General features: G+C 45.9%; 1 protein-coding gene across 3 annotated transcripts in view; it reads left to right on the forward strand.

Moving 5' to 3' along the window:
- Nucleotides 1-21,208, forward strand: part of pitpnc1b (phosphatidylinositol transfer protein cytoplasmic 1b) — a 55,897-nt gene that overhangs the window by 14,188 nt on the left and 20,501 nt on the right. For all 3 annotated transcript variants that reach the window (XR_014600159.1, XM_084049156.1, XM_084049155.1), the window contains 3 exons: nt 6,121-6,269; nt 18,927-19,023; nt 20,472-20,543. Coding sequence is in view for 2 of the 3 variants with exons in the window: in XM_084049156.1 (XP_083905282.1) it covers nt 6,121-6,269; nt 18,927-19,023; nt 20,472-20,543 (318 nt within the window). In the remaining variant the exon portion in view is untranslated. The remainder of the gene's footprint in view (nt 1-6,120; nt 6,270-18,926; nt 19,024-20,471; nt 20,544-21,208) is intronic.

Here is a 21,208-nt window from a genome sequence, read left to right on the forward strand (position 1 = left end):
AATTAACCTGTCTCACTCATTTAACACGTAACTCTGTCCTCTAACTGTTAGAGGACAGAGTTACGTGTTAAATGGGTGAGACAGGTTAATTGAAGTGAAATTCAAACAGGTTTTTGTTGTCACTCATACAAGTACAGCATGTGCAGTGAAACGTTAGCGTGACATGATGTGCCAACAGACTCTGCCAACAACAAATTATATAAGCTACTGTACATAACAGATTATAATACAAGTGAACCACTTTCAACTTGCCGTCTCTACTTTGGGCGCGTCATTATAGGCCAACATTTTCAAAGATTGATTTATTGATTCACGTTTAGAGTAGCCTTAGTTTTTTTTGACCAATTTTTTTTAGTCGTTATGCCAATGAATTCCTCCCCACTCATTTCTGTGCTGCCACTGCCCTACTCAGGGGTGGCGATTTATGTCCGCGCTATTGGGTGTGCAAAGCAAACTTTGCGTTTCTTTTCCGGGTTAATTCAGTTAATTTGGTACAAAAAATGTACTCCATGAAGTGAAGATGTCGGTGTTTTTTTCTTTTTCTTTTTTTGTGATGAGTTTGTGATGGGTGCTCGTCATTTCTCCTGGGTGCTTTAACCCCCGAGGCACCCACAGTATCGGCGCCCTTGGCAAATGCCAGGGAAGAGGCCCCCACCGCGAGGACGTAGCACCTCCATTCTCCTCCTCCCGTTGAACATTCCCTGCCGACAGGTTCCGCGCCAGCCCGTAGGAGTTGCTAGTATAGGGCGACAAAGATTTTCGCTATTCCTCACACAACAAAGTATAGGACTTTAAAAAAAAAAAAGTAGACAAGTAAAACATTAAAACTTTGGTAACAATAAGTGTATTGCCCAGGTCTGGTGTCCATTCGGTTCCATTTGTACGCTCTCAGAGTTATGGGGGGGTCTTTGAAATTAGAAAAGTTTAAGAACTGGGCTCCAGAGTCCCTCATACGCCCCAGGCTGCCCCCAAGTTCAATCTGAGCGCTGTCTCTCTCTCTATAAGCTTTCTAAAAAAGAGAAAGAGAGGAGAGACAACTGTTAGTGGGGCAGCCCAGGACAGTCTTGTTATTTGCCAACACTTTCTATGAAGCCCATTATGTCTATAATCTATTACAAACATACTTATAATGCATTATAATAATTATGAGTACTTATGACTGCTTATACTGTACATGTAATTACTCATCATTATAATCGGTTTATAGAGCACTTATAACCTTATAAATCATTATAAGATTTATGATTATTATTGCCATAAAGCATTGTGAGTATTTAAGAGCGCTTATAACTATAATTATACAGTGTTAATAATACATGTTAAGTTTTCTTTTTTTTTTTCTTTTTGTGGGGGAAAAAAAATGAAAGGTTGAGTGCCACATAGCTTCTGCAATGATTTTTCTTTAAGAAGTCTATTTCAATTTTGCGTCATTAGTCTGAATAGCTACTATCCCCCAAAGCAATTATGTTGTCTGGCTGATGTCTACTTTACAAAGCACATTGTCTAACTGATGTCTGACTTTGCAAAGACACGTTCGCCAACAACACAGCTGTCAGTGTGACGCAACCGTTTTCCATTCTTGTCAGTGGTGGAAATATTTTATTTTTTACTTACGTAAGAGTAACACAATGTGGATAAAGTATAAAATATGTCTTGAGTGGCTGGTTAATGTATGTTTTATAATAGTAACCTAAATCTGCAAAGTAACTAGTAACTAACGCCGCCAAATAATTCATTAATAAATAATAACAATGGAAACACTCAAACTAAAGTAAAAGTACCTCAGTTTGTACACAAGTACTTTACTTGAGTGAGTGTCATTTCCTGTCTGGGTGCTTCTGTCTGTGTTACAGAGAGATAATTCACATCAGTGTTATTTACACTGAGCTGGAGAGTCTGAGGTCATTAGAACAACATGTGACGTGAACGTTGACTCATTGTTTGATATGAAAACAACTCTGAAATCCTCACTGCTGACGATCAGCCGTTCAAGCACATTGTATTAGCGTAGCATGCTGCGTAAAACTCAACTGGCCTCTGTGTGAAAATACATACTGTATATTTGTTTTTGCACGATAGGATCATATTATGTATAATACTACTTGTGTATAATTGTGTTTAATAATAAATATGTATACACATTTATTATTAAACACAATTATACACAAGTAGTATACACAGTATAGTACTTCTTTCCTAGGAAAGATAACAGAATATAGTTGTGCTGGTGAGGTAAGAAACCCCAGGACATTGGTTCTCAAAGTGGGGTCCGGGGACCCCCAGGGGTCCTTGAGGGAGTTCCAGGGGGTCCCCCGCTAAATGATAGATTAGGCACCAAATGGACCCTTATGTACGGAGCCCCTAAAGGGCCATGCTGCAGGGTTTTTTTTTATCTCGTTCTAACGACATGTTTGTCGTTCTAACGTCTTATTAACTTGAGCGCTCGAGATCCTAGGACGTTCCCACATCATGCAGCATGGCCCTTTAGGGGCTCCGTACTTATGGGTCTGTAACTCTGAGAGTGTACAAATGGAACCAAATGGACCCTAACAGGATCATTTGGTTCCATTTGTACACTCTCCGAGTTAAATTGACATAGATTTTACAATATAAATTGCGGTCCAAGTGATAGAAATGCCATTAAATGGGGGACTGTAGCCCTAATGCATGTCAAACTGGGGGTCCTTGACATTAAAATGGTTGAGAATCACTGCTAGAGCCTTAAAAAATCTTCTCTTATGGGGGTCCCTGGCATATCTTTTGAAATGGGGGTCCGTGGGCTAATAAGTGTCAATTTGGGGGTCCTTGACATGAAAAAGTTTGAGAACGACTGGTTTACATTACACATACTATTAGAGTTATATTAGTATTTAAAAACAAAACAAATAAAAAGTAAAGTAAACATTAAAAAAAAGATTGCATTAAAAACACTATACAACATATCAAGAGAAAAGTGTTTGTATATATGTAGCAGAGTAGTTTGTAGTTTATCGGCCGGATGGGAACCAAGAGGTTCCTACTGTAGTTCGATCTTCAAGCTCACAACGCGCCGTGATGCGACGCGTTGTGAGCTTGAAGATCTGCTATTTTCAAACATTTTAGTACTTTTAGGTTTGATACTTTAAGTACATTTTGATAACAATACTTCTGTACTTTTACTCAAGTCAATTTTGAATTCTGGACTTTTACTAACAGAGTACTTCTACATTGCAGTATTGATACTTTCACTTAAGTAAAACATTTGAGTACTTTTTCCACCACTGGCGACAACGTCACCAGCCGAATCCCCCCCCCCCTCCCCCAGATTAGTGACGCCATAGGGTTCAAGCTGTTAATCTTGGGTCAAAGTCTGTGTCATCACCCTGCCTGTGATCCGTTTTATCTTGCTCATGAGCACACGTCAAACACAATGGACCGTAAAGTCCTGGCCTCCCCCCGTCCTTTGTGTTAGCACAGACATAAAGGAGGGAGAGGGCAAACATCATCAAGGTGATGATGGCCCGTTCTTTCCGGATTTCTCAATTCCCGTCGCTTATCACCCTGGGCCTGTCAGCGGCATGCAGTGGTGGAACGTAAACTAAGTACATTTCGTCGCCGCTGGGCATGCAGAAACCTCTTATGGCCATAATTCTAAGGCCTCGTACAAACAGTTAAAACACTCGACACAGGCTTTACGCATGCTTCATAGGGGGGGGGGGTGAAGCCGTTTCAATTCATTCCCTATGGCAGGGGTCTTCAACAGGGGGTCCGGGACCCCTAGGAGGTCCTCAGAGTTGCTACAGGGGGTCCGCCAAATCTCTGTGTGATAGGATCATTGTTTTTTACATTAACCACTTGAACCCTAGCATCCCTATTCTAAGGACAACTTAAGCCGAAAATAGCAGATCTACAAGCTCACAACGCCTCGCAGGGCGAGGCGTTGTGAGCTTGTAGATCTGCTATTTTCGGCAAAGAGGGGAAAAAAGAGCAGACCAAGTACAGAGTGAAAGTTTACTAAGTATCGATGGTTTAAGTCGTTAAATGTCAGAAAATACACATTAATATGACTCCAACATCTATGAAAAGCTTTAATCTGCAACACAATTTGATGTAATATATAGTGGGGGTCCCTGCTTCATCTCTCTCTCTCAGTTAGGGGGTCCTTGGCCTGAAAAGGTTGAAGACCCCTGCCCTATGGAAGTCACGTGGTTTTGATGCGCTGACTTGTTGCATGGGAGTAGGGGTGAAGCCATGAAGCCATGCGACAAGTCAGCGCATCAAAACCACGTGTTTTTTTCGTAAGTGAACGCACCGCTTGATCATACTGCAGCATCACACAAAAAGCACCAAAAGTAGCAGATCTGCATGCTCAAAACTAGCAAGCGCAAGTTTTGAGCATGCAGATCTGCTACCTTTGCTATTTTTGAATGTGAATCCTGAAAGGTTTTGGACATAATAGGGTTTCCTCCCAACAGAGGTGATTTACTCAAGTACTGTACTTTTGAGGTACTCTTCACTTTACTTGAGTATTTACATTTTTCAAAACATTATACTTCCACTACTCCACTACATCTCAGAGGCAATTATTGTCCTTTTTTACTCCACTTTTTTTTTAATTGAAAATTGTTGTCACATCTGAGTACTTTCACTTCTTCCACGACCGCTACAGTTTACAGTAGAGTGCATGGAAAGAAGGGAGGGGTTGGGGGGGGGGCGGGGATCTTCCAAATGGGAGGCTGCCTGGCTGAGAGCCTGTTAGTCGCCCCCGGTGTTTAAAAGCATCCATCTTTATGATTAATTACGGGCCATGAATACACGATAAGTAAATATTGAATGTTGACATTCCTCAGTAATTGGAAAGAGAAGCAGGAGTGTCCCGATAAAGTGAAGGAGCCACGAGTGAGATGACAAACCAATGCATCTCTCTCTACCCCCCCTTCCTCCCTCTCTCTCTCTCTCTCTCTCCCTCTACCCCCCCTCCTCCTTTCTTCCTCAATTACAATATTTTAATTACGCATCTGCTTTATTGCCGTTTCACACAGAGCGTATTTATTGCGAAAGCACGGGGGTAGCATAATTAATTCCATATTTACTGTAGAAAGATTGTAATGATGAAAAACACAAGAGATTTGGGGGGGGGGGGGGGGGGGGTGAGGGGGCGTACAATATACAATGTAGTTAACTCCACCAGGAGGTCATGTGTCCTTCCTGGGCTCCATGTGTTACTTTTTAATCCCTATATCCGAGTGGATCAGATTTGGATTGTGGGGGTAGTTCAAAACCAAACAAACAGCATGATGTCCATAATCATTTAAGTTTGATTCATCAAATACCATCTTTAACCCATTAAATCCGGGAACGCATCTGTGTCATTTTTAGATTTAAGGTATAAGCATTATGTTTATACTTTGGCTATTCAAAAATAGCAGATCTACAAGCCCATAGCACGGCACTCGGTGCCGCGCTATGGGCTTGTATATCTGCAATTTTTTTTTAAATCTTGAACATTTGTGTTGAATGCATATTATGTTTTTGAAACAACATTTTTCACTCAAATCTTTGCTTCTGGGGGGTCACCGGAACAACATATCTTGATGGGGATCGGCGGCCAAAAAAACACCATTTGGGGGTCCTTGACAAGAAGAAGTTTGAGCACCACTGATATAGCAACGATAGTTCTTCAGAAAAATTAAGACATTTGTTGAGACGTTTGACAGCTACAAATGTTAGCTTTAAAAATATATATATTCAAAGATTTGCAAAAATGTTCTAGATTTTTCAAAAATAGCAGATCTGCAAGCTCATAGCGCGGCACTCGGTGCCGCGCTATGAGCTTGTATATCTGCTATTTTTGAATAGCCCAAAGACATCTAAAATGACACATGATGCGTCCCGATCTAACCCTCGATGCTGAGTGCCAAGCAGGGGGGTATCGGGTACCATTTTCATTGTCATCGGTACGACTCGGCCGTGGGGCTTGAACCCCCGACCTCCCAATCTCATGGCCGGACACTCCAACCACAACAGACCACTGAGCCGATCCGACACTATCTGTATGATAATTAATAATGCACCACCTTGTTGGCGTGTGTTATCCCATCATGATCCTTTGCTCCTCTCTGTCTCTCTGTGTGTTTCCAGTATAAGATAGGTCAGCTGTACATGATCAGCAAACACAGCAGTGAGCAGAGTGGCGGTGGAGAAGGTGTGGAGGTGGTGAAGAATGAACCGGAAAACCACCCTCAACACGGCCTGGGGCAGCTCACCGAGAAACGCATTTACCTCAACAGGTATGAGAGGTCACCACGGTTTAGCACAATGAGCACATCAACACACACACACACACACACACACACACACACACACACACACACACACACACACACACACACACACACACACACACACACACACACACACACACACACACACACACACACACACACACACACACACACACACACACACACACACACACACACACACACACGCACGCACACACACACAACACCAGTGTTGATTTCGTCGACTAAAACTATGATGAAAAATGTTGGTCGACTACCTTTTTTCACTGCCGAAAACTAAATAAAAACTAAACTACGATGACTAAAACTAAGACTAAATATATTGACAATTTCCACAACAAATAAAAACTAGACTAAAATGTTAGTGAGGGACTAGTGGAGAAGAGATCCAGTAGAACTAAAAGACAAGTCATTTTATGCTTGGTTGCGCTCGGGTGTTGTGCTCTGAAAATAGACGATCTACAAGACTATGACTAAAACTAATTCAAAATGTGCTGTCAAAATCCACGCACTGTATTTTAGGAAAGCAATTTCTTAACATTTTTAACCCTAACCCATAAGAGTGAAAATATCAGGCACTCAGGTATCGCAGTGGGAAAAGTATCTATCCACCACCGCGGAGGTTGTGGGTTCAAATCCATCACGGCGCGTCCGGCTTTTCAAGCGTCTATACCGGTATAATTTTAATAACTTACAGTATGGTGTGTGTGATATGAAATGTGAGCTTACCATAATCACAGTAATCCTTAATCATATTCCATCATATTCAAACAAAATCACTGTATTTTATTAGATATTATATTGATATTATAGCTATTTTCTCCAGCTCCCTGTGGTGCATGAACCCCCCACCACTACTGTGTGGGGTGGGTCTATGATGGACCCGCCACACACAATAGTGGTGGTCCCCAGGTTGCTCTTAGTCAGGATGGTGGTCCCTGGGTCAAAATCAGTTGAAAACCCCTGGTCTATACAAACCCAATTAGCCCATGTTCGGGGGAGGGGAGGGTGTCTCTGCATGTACTCCTACGGGCTGGAGGCTGCACCTGTCAGCAAGGAGTGTTGGGCGGGAGGAGTATAGAACCAAGGCTCTACGTCCTCCTGGTGGGGGCTCCTCACTGGCAGGTGAGTCAGTAGGATACAGCAGCAGTGACAACACAGGAATGTGTGTGGGGAGGAATCAATTGGCACAACGACTACATTGGGGAGAAAAAGGGGTAAAAATCGTCAAAACAAAAAATACAGATATACAAGTTCACGATGTGTCACAGGGCGAAAGGTTGTGAACTTGTAGATCTGCTTTTTTTGGTGCGCGACAAGTATAAATCAGGCATAACTCCAACTCCAACCCCAACCCATAAACCTATGACCTCTAAATGCCAAAGGCTAAAAGCATAACTCCAACTCCAACCCCAAGCTATAAATCTAACCTCTAAAAATGCCAACTCTCAGCTACTTAAGCCATACTTTAACTAAAAAAAGAAACAGGTTCTTCTGCACACCTAGTGTAGGTACTTCAAGGACAGGTGCGTAGGAGCAGGGCAGGCAGTCAATGCATGAAAAAAAGTAATTCCGCACACTGTCTTCACTCACAGAGTGTTTATTGAGAATGCAATGTTTGCACTGACCTTCAGGTATCAATCTCAATAAATACTCTGGCTGTGAGTGAAGACAGTTTTATCCATTAAAAAATTTATCTTATGAGAACCGTGAAAATTGTCCTCACAACGTCTATTTCTCTAATTCTACTACTTATGGGGGACATTTGGCCCTCGCAAGTATTGTAATACAAGTACACACAGACAGACATTCACCTACAGCAGGGGTTCCAAATTGAAACTTATTAGGCCGCGGACCCCCATTTCAAAAGATATGCCAGGGACCCCCATAATAGAAGATGTTTTTACGGCTCTAGCAGTGATTCTCAACCATTTTAATTTCAAGGACCCCCAGTTTGACATGCATTAGGGCTACAGACCCCCATTTAATGCCATTTCTATCACTTGGACCGCAATTTATTGTAAAATCTATGTCAATTTAACTCTGAGAGTGTACAAATGGAACCAAATGGACCCGTTAGGGTCCATTTGGTTCCATTTGTCCCGTTAGGGTCCATTTGGTTCCATTTGTCCCGTTAGGGTCCATTTGGTTCCATTTGTACATTCTCAGAGTTACAGACCCATAAGGGTCCATTTGGTGCCTAATCTATCATTTAGGACCCCCTGGAACTCCCTCAAGGACCCCTGGGGGTCCCCGGACCCCACTTTGAGAACCAATGACCTACAGTATGCAAGCTCAAATGCACATAGTGAACATAATGCAGACACACACGCACACACACACACACACACACACACACACACACACACACACACACACACACACACACACACACACACACACACGGCAGAGTAAGTAGATTGCAGTGCAGTGGTGTTGACTCAGTGTGACCCAGTGCAGTTCCAGTCAGATCTATCACCACTCGATGTAATTGTGTGAATGTAAGCCGTACAAATGAAGGCCGTACTCAGACCTGCCTGTGGCTAATTCAGCTAGAAATGACACCAAAAGCACTTAGGCGTGCTCCACTTCCATCACTCTGTCTCTCCACCACCACCACCCCCTCTCCCTCTCCCTCCATATTTCTGCCTCTCTCTATCTCTATCTCGCTCAACCTCTCTAATTCAGTGATTTCCAACCTGTGGGCTGGGGCCCACTGGTGGGCCATGAGGATGTTGCAAGAGGGCCATCAAATAATAGGCTCTATGCACAGCAGCCATATTGGACAGAAATTGGGCCCCTTCCTTGCTTCCTTCACAGGTGTTACCAATGACACTAATGAAGGCTCTGTTCCATTTAGTGTAGCGCAGTGGTTCTCTAACTTTTTAATTTCAAGGACCCCCATAACTCTCTCAAGGAACCATGAGGGTCACTGGACCACACTTTGAGACCCACTAGTATTTCTAGTGAGCCAACATGCACAACCTCAGCACCCTGACTCTGTTTGGCCAGAATGGAACAGAGCCTTCATTAGTATCATTGGTAACACCTGTGAAGGAAGTAAGAGGATGCCCAATGTTTCTCCAAAATGGCTGCTGTGCATAGAGCCTATTGTCAAAACCCTTCAGACTTTAGTGATACTAATATACAGTAGAAAAACAAAATGTAAAATAAATAAAATGTCTCGGTATGCTTTTGTTTAAAACCTTGACATTTTGATACAGATAAATATGAACTTACTGTATACGGTGTTGGTTCCATTGATTCAAGCCGAAACACGATCCATTGATTGATCATTAAAGTAAACAAACAAGTTCCTTTAAATGTCTCCAATGAGAATATATTCCAAAAGTAATCCAAGAATAATCCAACAAAAACTGCTGATCTTCTTACTGTCCAAAAATCTAGTAATCCTCAAAGTCAGAAAACCTCTCACCCAACCTTTATGTCAGGAGGCCCTGAGAGGTTCCTTTGTTTTGTTGTTTTACCACGGTTTTCCGTTTACTACTCACTATGGGATATCAGCGCCCCCAGGCGATGTACAGAGCAACACACACGCTCCCGATGCCAATTCACTGATTGGCTTAGGGTATGTCACGAGTCCGGAAGACCCGGGAGTACAAAAGCTCCACGTGACATAGGCTCTTCCTCTTTTCACCACTCTGCATGCGAATGCGCAGACAGCTATCACACACAACAGTTAAGTATAAAGATTTTTTCAACGTAACCCAAAGCGGGAATAAGGAGTATTCCCCACGGGAAAAATCTTGCTACTTATAAGTCATCTCCCGAGACTTATATAAAAATTTTCCTGAATTATCTTCTAAGTGTTTTCATTCATTCTTGGTCTGTTTTGAAAAAACGCCGGTTAGCGGCTATGTAAGCTAACCGAGTTGCTAGGCTAACGCTAGGAGCTAGGCTACTAGCTAGGCCTTTAGCCTGTTGTTTTCCCAGACCGAGGACCAAGATGAAACCACCGTGGAGTGGCAGGTTCGCGGAAAGCGACCTCCTCGTCGCCGCAGACGACCCCCACCGCGTCTGCATCCACTGCTGGGGGGTCGATCACGCGTTCTGCGCCGGGACCCACCCGGGCGAGCCAGATGCGTGCCCGAACTGCGCGATGTTCACCGTTCCTCAACTCAACGCTCGGCTTGTCAGGGCTAGGACCCTGGTCGGCTGGACTAGACGAGACAACGGTGAGGCCTCCACCGAGGAAGAGATCCTCGATCCTGTGGCGGCTGGTTTCAACGAATGGCTAGCCTCACTAAGCAACAGGTTGTTAGCAGCGCTGTTCTAGCTTAGCTTGCTCGCTAGGACAACACCAGCTCGTTAGCCTCCTCTGGCCGGCGTCTGTACCATGAAGGACGAGACTATACGCCGACATCCAGCGTGAGGGCTCCTGGATGAAGAGCAACCGCGAAAAGATTCATCGGGTGCTTTGAGACACATAAAACGTTTTCATAAGAGTATGTTGAACTGTTTATGCTGTTTCCACTGTCTCTGTGCTTTATTTTGTTCCATTAAAAATTCCCAAAATACACAAGCACAATATCCAGCCCCGGTCAGGAGGTCACGACGCTAGGGGTCCCAGGTGGTCCCCGGGCGTTGATGGCCTCCTCTAATAAGCCCATTGTGCCTGTCAGGCCTGACTTGACAGCATGATAGACACTGATGGGATACTTCTCTGCCTGTTTTCAACAACTGTCGGGGGGCATCGACTCATTGGGATCACTAGGTGGTCCCCGTGTTGATAACCCCCCCTTATAAGCCCAAAGCGCTTGGACTGTCCCTTGGCGACTTTCCAAACGCTGCTGGGATACATTGTAGACATGCTTGAATAAAATGCAGGTAATGTAAACCTTACGAGCTGGTCAGCTGAAAGCTAAGTGCTACCTGTAGCTAGAATAAGCTAAGCTAGGCTAAGCTAAAGGCTAAACTAGGCTAAGCTAAAGCTAAACTAGGTAGCCCGGCCACGCCGGTCGGGGGGCATCGACTCATTGGGATCACTAGGTGGTCCCCGTGTTGATAACCCCCCCTTATAAGCCCAAAGCGCTTGGACTGTCCCTTGGCGACTTTCCAAACGCTGCTGGGATACATTGTAGACATGCTTGAATAAAATGCAGGTAATGTAAACCTTACGAGCTGGTCAGCTGAAAGCTAAGTGCTACCTGTAGCTAGAATAAGCTAAGCTAGGCTAAGCTAAAGCTAAACTAGGTAGCCCGGCCACGCCGGTTTGTACCCTCTGTCCACTAGGGGGCGCCAGAGCGTCACTGTGGGACGGAGGGTTCACAAATGGCCGCCGGGTCAAGGGTCGGACCCAGTGACCCGCTGTGTTTACAATCTGTTGAGTACCGTGTCACGCCAGCCTCTGGGGGGCGACAGAGCGCTTCCTTCAGGGAAGGCGGCTCCGTCGCCTCCCCCAGCCAGGCCAAGGGGCCTAGATAAGATGGCGACGGACTTTGTGAACACCAAGGGAGCAGCGTGGGATGCTTCCGTACTCAGTCACGTGACCCCCACGCGTTTACCGTCAGGACCAGCGCTACTTCTCTTCACTGTCCCTAACGGTGGATTAGGTCACCTGTTTCATGGAAACGGATGTCAACGTCTCCTCATTCCTGGTGAGTTAGCCGTCACCAGCTGTGGTACCTGCTAGGTTAGCATAGCCTCCAGTCTGGCTGCTGTTGTTTCACGTAGCGGCTAATTAGCCTCACTAACATCGACACAGTTAAAGAGCAGTGTTGTTTTGGTGCAGCGCTTAGCCAGCCCCCCCCTAAAAACAACGCTGCGGTGGCCATAGCTCTTGGTTAGCCAAACAGCTTCAGGTAGCAGCTAAAGGCTTAAAGCGACCTGTAGCTAGGCTAGACTAGGCTAGGATGAGCTTACAAGCTAAGCTAGTTAGCCCTTTGTCTGCACTACCACGATGGAGGCTCCGGTTCATCGGGTGCTTGAGACACACATAAATTGTTTTCATAAGAGTATGTAAAACTGTTTATGTTGATTACACTGTCTCTGTGCTTTATTTTGTTTCATTAAAAATGTCCTAAAATACACAAGCATATTATCCTGCCCCGGTCAGGAGGTCACAACGCTGGGGGTCCCAGGGGGTCCCCGGGTCGATGGCCTCCTATGAGCACTTTGTGCTTTGAGACAGACATAAATTGTTTTCCATAAGAGTATGTTAAACCTGTTTATGCTGTTTATACTGTCTCTGTGCTTTATTTTGTTCCATTAACAATGTCCTAAAATACACAAGCACATTATCCTGCCCTGGTCAGGAGGTCACGACGCTAGGGGTCCCAGGGGGTCCCCGGGTCGATGACCTCCTATGAGCCCATTGGGCTTTGAGACACACATAAAGGGTTTTTCATAAGAGTATGTTAAAACTGTTTATGTTGCTTTCACTGTCTATGTGCTTTATTTTGGTCCATTAAAAATGTCCTAAAATACACAAGCACATTATCCGGCCCCGGCCAGGAGGTCACGACGCTAGGGGTCCCAGGGGGTCCCCGGGTCGATGACCTCCTATGAGCACATTGTGCTTTGAGACACACATAAAGGGTTTTTCATAAGAGTATGTTGAAACTGTTTATGTTGTTTATACTGTCTCTGTGCTTTATTTTGTTCCATTAACAATGTCCTAAAATACACAAGCACATTATCCAGTCCCGGTCAGGAGGTCACGACGCTAGGGGTCCCAGGGGGTCCCCGGGTCGATGACCTCCTATGAGCCGTTGTGCCTGTCAGGCCTGTTTCACAGCATGGTAGACACTAGCGGACGCCACAGTACGAGTCCACTGGACCGCGTGGCGACGTCATCGGTCCCAGTGGAAACGGGCACGTTGTCCACGGGACTGATAACAGCGGCGCCCCCTCCCGACTCGCTCGCTCGGTGAGCAGCTTTTGGGAGGGTTGCAATCCGAATCTGTTTACTTTCCCAGTACATCAGCGTTGCACTGTGTTTTTTACTGGTTAAGCTCAGTACAGCAGTAACACACTGTGGTTGTACTGATCAGCTCCCCTGAACAACAACAACAACACATTGTGGTTGCACTGGTGTGTTTTCCATATGCCTTGTGTTACTTCCTATGTCTGACGAGTGTTTCTCTCTCAAACGGAAGATAGAAGCAGCCTTGACTCTGAGAGAGGAGGCCTCTCTCCTGAGCAAGGGCGTCATCAGAGAAATATCTACGAAACAGAACCAACTGGGGTTTTCTGTTCAAAACTTTTTTCTGATGAGAAGAAAAGGGGGGGGGGGGGGCGTACGGCCCTCTCTGAATCTGAAGGGCCTCAACAAGTGCCTAATGGGTTCCTTTTCAATGTTGACGACCGTGAAGCCGTTGCGAACGGTACGTCAGGGGCACTGGTGGACGGGCATCGACCTCTAGGTTGCTTGCCTCCACGTTCCAATCTGGCCTCCACACAGAAATTTCCTGCACTTCGGCTACAAAGGGGAAGTGTACGAGTACATGGTTCTCCCTTTTGGTATGTCGTTGAGCCCGCGGGTGTTCGTAAAGTGTACCAATGCGGCCATTGCTCCACTACGGAGACAGGGAATCCGTCTGTCGACCTACATCGACGTCTGGTTAATAGCCGCGGGCTCGGAGTGGGAGGTGGCGCGGCACACGACCGTGGCCATCTCCCACCTGACGTCACTGGGTTTCACAATCAACGCCCAGATGAGCGTTCTGGTTCCGTCCCAGCGGGCCACCTTCTTGGGGATCTCGCTGGACTCGAACACGCTCAGGGCACGCCTATCCAAGGAGAGGATAGACAGCGTTTTGGCTTTGTGAGGTCTTTCCGCCAGGGGCGTCAAGTTACTTACAAACAATGCATTTAAGCGGTGGGTCTTCTGGCTTCGGCCACTCACTTAATCCGCTAAGGCAGGCTCTACATGGGACCTGCTCAGAGGTGGCTGAGGGCTCTTCGGATCCCGCCCACCTCAGGTCGTCGCTCAGTGACGGTGTCTCCATGGTGCATGGAGGCACTCAGACCAGGGTCACGAGCAACCTTTCTGTCCCAGGGGGTCAGTATAGGAGCTGTGATTTCGTGTTGGACGGTCTAGCGCGCAGATGACGCTATGGTGCGACTCACGACTCGCATCCATACAGGCGTCTCATGTGCCGGGCCTCCAGAACCGCGGAGCGGACCTGCTGTCCAGAGGCGGTCTCAGTTACGGAGAGTGGTTTTCGATCCGAAAGTGGCGGACCAAATCTGGTGTAGGTTCGGCCGCCCCCAGATCGATTTGTTTGCTTCCGAAGAGAACGCAAAGTGTTCTCGTTTTTTCTCAGTGAAGGCGGGGGACCGCTCCATGGGCATGGACGCCTTGGCACACAGTTGGCCGAGCGAACTGCTTTATGCCTTCCCGCCAATGGAGTTGATCCTTCCTACGTTGGAGAGGATCAGACTCCTGGGTTTGTCGGTGTTGCTGGTGGTCCCAGCGTGGGGCACGTGGAGATCGGAGATAACTCCGCTCCTTTAAGACGTGCCTCTGGCCCTCCCTGTCCTCGTGGACCTGCTGCGGCAGGGAGGGGACGAGGTGTCCCACGGACGCCCTCAGGACCTAGACCTGTGGGTTGGCCCGTGAAGAGGGCAATTTTAAGCTCGTGTGGCCCCCCCGCTGACGTGGTGGCTACCATTCAGGGCGCGAGGGCCGTGTCCACGAGGAATGCTTATGATGTTAGATGGAATATGTTCGCATCTTGGTGTCTGGAGCAGTCACCGGTGGTGATGGCTTTCCAGGCCTCGGTGTGTAGCATTCTCACTTTCTACAAAAAAGGTTAGCCCGGGATTTATCCTTCTCAGCAGTAAAGGTGTATTTATCGGCCATTCGGCTTGCCACGAGGCGTTCGATGGCAAGACGGTGGGCCAGCATCCATTAGTGCGCCGGTTGCGGCGCCAGGAGAGCTAGACCGGTTAACAGGCCACTGTTCCCAGTCTGGGATCTGACGGTGGTGCTGGATGCACTGTGCCGTCCCCCGTTCGAGCCTTTTGAGTCTGCTGATTTGAGGATCGTCAGTCTCAAAACGGTCCTCTTGGTGGCCCTGTCTACGGCTAAACGGGTCAGCGACATGCACGCGCTCTCGGTGAGTCCGGAGTGCATGAAGTTCCTGAACAACGACAGAAGGGTTTTGCTTAAACCCGACCTGACGTTCGTTACAAAGACCGGGGTGGTGGCCCCAGACCCGGTTGAGTTGGTGGCTTTTCATCCGCCTCCCTTCGTTTCGGCGGAGGATAAGCGGTTGCATTGTCTCTGTCCAGTGAGAGCCCTGAAGCTCTATTGTCAGAGGACAGCGGCCAATCGTTCATCGACGCAACTCTTTGTCTCTTTTGGCGTGGGGGTTCAGAGGAAGGCGGTCACTAAGACGACGCTTTCTAGATGGATCCGAGATGCCGTTAAGCTAGCTTATGTCAGCAGTGGGGCCCCAGTCCCGGGGGGTCTGAGGGCCCACTCTACTAGAGGCATGGCTACGTCCTGGGCTCTCTGCAAGGGGGCTTCGATCCAGGAGATCTGTGCAGCGGCAAATTGGTCGTCTCCTTCGACTTTTGCGGCCTTTTACAGCCTGGACGTGGCGGCGGCGTCCTTGGCGCGCGCGGTCCTAGGTGTAGCAGATGCCTCCAGGCCAGTGAAGGGAAGGGAGTAGGCTTGGGGCTTTTCTCCCTATCTCTCGACTTCCTCTGGGGTTTCCATGAGACCAGCTGGGCTGGCTCCCAGGAGATGGGGCCCTGTTCCTCATATTGAGTTATGAGGCAGGCCTGTGTCTGCCTGTTAGTAAATAGGCGGACTCTGGAGCCTGTCAGGGCCTAGTCTTTATTATCTATCCCGCGCCCCAGCCCGGTGGGTTGGGGGCGCCCGTGGGGCCGTAGGTCACGTCCGTGTGGGCGGGACCTAGGGGCTGAGGGGCGTGCGGGCCTGTCAGGGTTGTGTGGCTCATTACCTCAAGGGGGGTTTATGAATCCCATAGTGAGTAGTAAACGGAAAACCGTGGTAAAACTAGAGGTTACGAATGTAACCCCGGTTTTAGTAGGTTTGGAGTTTACTACTCACCAGACACCCCTTTCTGTGCGCATTTGGCATGCAGAGAGGTGAATGTTAAGAGGAAGAGCCTATGTCACGTGGAGCTTTTGTACTCCCGGGTCTTCCGGACTCGTGACATACCCTAAGCCAATCAGTGAATTGGCATCGGGAGCGTGTGTGTTGCTCTGTACATCGCCTGGGGGCGCTGATATCCCATAGTGAGTAGTAAACTCCAAACCTACTAAAACCGGGGTTACATTCGTAACCTCTAGTTATGTATCAACAGAATATAAAGCATCAGAATATCTTCTTTCGACCCTTATTCGGGTCTTAAAGTTCATTGGCCACAATATTCAGTGGTTTAAAACGTTCTGATTTGGTTTACAGTGTAGGCTTAAAAGAGACTCTTTTTCAAACCACCACACCAAACATTCTTTTCACACCTAAAATGGAACCCTGGGCCGGCCCACTTCCTGCACCTTTATAGATGTTCCTGGTACATCACTTCCTTCTTCTTCTTCTTCTTCTTCTTCTGTTTGGTTTCCGGCAGGCTGTACACTGACAGGTGTAATGCTGCCCTCCACAGGCGAGGGGTGTTTACTGTTTTACCCTATACTTTAGAATACAGATCAGTAGAGTGGAGAAAGCTCAGGACTGCTCTTCCAAGTTTCTGAGAATTCACCTCTGGAGTAAAAATAGTCTTAAAGGAGAAGACTTTGATCCCCTGGTCTGCCAGTTCTACATCACTTCCTGGAACTTTTCAAGGCTATAATTAAGAAGGTACAGCCTACGGGCCTGCCATTGACACGCATCGGAGCCAAAGCTGGAACCAGAAGTTTGGTGAAAGACATTGAAGTCTATGGCATCTGGCTGGACCAGCTTGAGAACAAACACTATATATTTTTTTACTGCGTCCTTTGTCAGTTAATCGGTTCAGGAATATAAAAGAAAACATATCACAGGTTTTTTTCCAATACATTTTTTTTCGATGTGCACTCTGTATAATTTTATTGAGGCATCCAAACAGCAGCATGTATCGTTTCTGGCAGTGTTGCCAGATTTTGGGAGAGAAATAAGCAACCATGTCTAGGAAAACAAGCCCAAAAGAAGCAACTAGGGCACTATAGGCCATTATGAGCACTTTTAAACCTATATACTGTATACATTGAAAATAGCAGGTCTACAAGCTCACAACGCGTCGCGATACAACACATTGTGAGCTTGTAGATCTGCTATTTTCAAGAAATCTTGAAATAAAATGTGGGATATTTTAAGATGTTTTAAATGGGGGTTAGGGACAAATACATATGAATCATTGAGAACCACTCGTCAAAATAATTGAAACATTGAGACGCAAGCCCAAAAAAAGCAACCCGCAACTACCAATATTTACGAGCAACTTCGCCGAAAAATAGCCCAAAGTCGCTTATAATAAGCGGACATGGCAACACTGGTTTCTGGCTCGGCAGTAGTCTCGCGATACTTTGGCACGTTCGGAAACTTACTTTGTGCTCTTTAGATACTGTAGCTCAATAAACGTATACAGTGTACACATCAAAAAGCAACACAGCAGAAAACAATGTGTGATATGTCTTCCTTTTTTTCCATAAGCAATGAGACAAAGGTCTCAGTCATTCAGAGATAGTTTTTGTTCATGAGCTGGTCCACCGGGCTCTCATTGACTCCAATGCATTCCACCAAACTCCCGGCTGCAGTCTGGCTCCCATGGTGCGACGAATCTGATGGCTGGAATTGCATGATAGCGAAAATGACGTAGATGACCGTACCTTCTTTTTATATACCTTGTAACTTTTACTACGTGTGCTGCTTTTTCCCCACAGCGCCCCCTATGTGAACCGTACATTTAGGTGTTAAATCATTGAGACCTGAAGCCGATTCTACATGTCTCCTAAATCCCAACAGTTTTCTGAAAAACGTATGTTTCTATATCATATTATCAGTGGTGCTCAATCTTTTTCATGTCAAGGACCCCTACAATGTATATGTATTTGGCCACGGACCCCCATCAAAATATTTTGTTCCAGGGACCCCAAGAAGCAAAGATTTTAGTTAAAAATGTTCGCTTTAAAAATATATATGCTCAAAGATTTGCACACATTTTCAAGATTTTTCAAAAATAGCAGATCTACAAGCTCGTAGCGCGGCACTCGGTGCCGCGCTATGAGCTTGTATATCTGCTATTTTTGAATAGCCCAAAGTGTAAAATAATGCTTTTTAGCTCAAATCTAAAAATGACAAAGTTCCAGGTCTTAATGGGTTAAATATTCAACCATCTTTTTAGCCAATATATTCCCTTTGTTATCACCAAGTATGTTATGTTTCTTTCCATACTAGAAATATAATATTTCACACATGTATGTGGCAGTGTCACAAACATGCTGTGAAAGTGCACGCGAACGCTTTTGAGATGTTCAGGTGCAACCTTTTCTGATCCAGAAAAGGTTGGGAACTGCTGCTCTGTGTATTTCTTTCTCTCTCTATCTCCATATCGCTCAACCTCTCTCGCTCCTCTTATTTGTTTTTCCTCTATTTCTCTTTTTAATTATACATTTTTTCTCCCTTTCCCCCCCCTGTCTCTCTCTCTCTCTCTCTCTCTCTCTCTCCAGTAAACTTCCGTCGTGGGTCAAGGCGTTTGTACCCAGGTTCTTCTATGTGACAGAGAAGGCCTGGAACTTCTATCCTTACACCATCACAGGTCAGTGTGTGTGAATGAATGAATGAATGAATGAAAATGTATTTTCGTGTCATGCTACCATTTTGGCCCATCCCATATGGGATTATATGACACATTGCAAAGAAAGAAAACAAAACATTAACAGTCCATTAACCGTCCTTCCTGTTCATATTACGTCCTTCCTTATAACATACCACTTAAATAAAACATGCGTACAGTACTTATATGAACAAAATAAACAAAATAAAAAAAGACAATGCCATTTTACATGTAAATGGCCCTCCTCCTCATTGACCAGGCCTTGTCAAGAAATTAAGCAAATGAAAAAATGTCATGTTGAAAGAGACATTTCAGTTTCTCTGAATCCTCCAACCACACAAATTCATACTTAGGATCTACCTTATTAAAAAGTATCTGCCTGATAGAGTTGTAGAATGGACAATACAAAACAAAATGCATTTCATTTTCAATTTCATTAGATAGATAGATCTTTATTGTCATTGTACATGTACAACAAAATTAAATTATTATTAAGATCACACAAACCACATAATCTATCCTTCTCAACCGTGCCTACATATCTACCCGTCTCAATATGAAGACCAAGTATGCGGATGTGTGTGTGTGCGTGCGTGGTGGTGTTTAATCTCCACCTGGGCATACTAAAATCCTGTATATGTGACCTTTCTTTACTTTTTCTTTCTCACATTTAGTGTCGACATAAAAAAATACCCCTTTTTCTCTCCAATTTGAACTCTAGTAGTGTTCCTGTGTGTGTGTGAGTGTGTGTGTGTGTGTGCGTGCGTGCGTGCGTGCGTGCGTGCGTGCGCGTGCGTGTGTGTGTCTGTGCGCGTTCATGTGTGCGTCCATGTAGCTGCTCGGGCGTGTGTGTGCGTGCATGTGGGTTGGTGTGCATGTGGGTTGGTGTGTACTTGTTTTAGTATACATGGTATCATTCTCACACTGATGCATAATATAGAAGCTTATCTAACTTTAACCTCTGCTTCCACAAACCTGATCTATTATTTACTGCCTTGTGTATGATGTAAACGCATGCCTAGCATTTCTCTAGGCCTGGCTGTGTGTGTGTGTGTGTGTGTGTGTGTGTGTGTGTGTGTGTGTGTGTGTGTGTGTGTGTGTGTGTGTGTGTGTGTGTGTTGCAGAGTGTGTCAGTAACCATGTTCTTTTCTACCCATATGGAACTGGTGCGCTGCTGCAGAGTATACAGTAAGTACACACACACACACACACACACACACACACACACACACACACACACACACACACACACACACACACACACACACACACACACACACACACACACACACACACACACACACACACACACAGACTTCATAATATTCTTCATTTAACATGTCCTCGCACAATTTTAGTGCACGTAACCCACCTCTCTCTCTCTCTCTTTCTCGCCCCCTGCACTCCCCTCTTGTCCTTTCCTCTCCTCAACCTCTAGGTGTCCTTCCTGCCAAAGTTCAGAATCAGAATTGAGACGCGCTTTGAGGACAACAATGGCTGCAACACCAATGTAAGTATGACTGACTGCTACAGCAGAGAGAGAGAGAGGAAGAGAGAGAGAGAGAGAGACAGAGGGAGAGAGAGAGGGGGAGACGGAGAGAGAGACAGAGACAGAGAGAGAGAGAGCAGTGGCGTGCACAGACATTTTGAGGGGCAGGTGCTCAAGTAAATTATACTTTTTTTTGTTTACTTGGTCTGCTCTTTTTTCCTTCGACACCTATACCTCTTTGCCAAAAATAGCCGATCTACAAGCCCACAACGCCTCGCGCTGCGAGGCGTTGTGGGCTTGTAGATCGGCTATTTTTGGCTAAAGTTCTCCTCAGAAAAGGGATGCTAGGTTTCGAGTGGTTGAGGTAAAAAGAAAAATCATATCACATAAAGATTTGGCGGACCCCCTGTAGTAACTCTGAGGACCCCCTAGGGGTCCCGGACCCCCTGTTGAAGACCCCGGCTGTAAACTGGGGAAAAAAGGGCACTTCTGGTCAAGAGGGCAAAGGGCAGGTGCTCTAGCACCTCCTAGAGTCTATCTGTGCATGTCCCTGAGAGAGAGAGAAAGTGAAAGTGTCTGGGGACAGAGAAGGAGAGAAGGCAGAGTGAAATGATTTTTAATACATTTTTGATTTGTATTATTGTTTTCAAGTTGGACCCCCCAATGGTTATTATTATTTCTGGGCC

Source organism: Gymnoscopelus microlampas, assembly GCF_963454915.1.
Source record: "Gymnoscopelus microlampas genome assembly, chromosome: 3".
NCBI classification, from domain to species: Eukaryota; Metazoa; Chordata; class Actinopteri; order Myctophiformes; family Myctophidae; genus Gymnoscopelus; species Gymnoscopelus microlampas.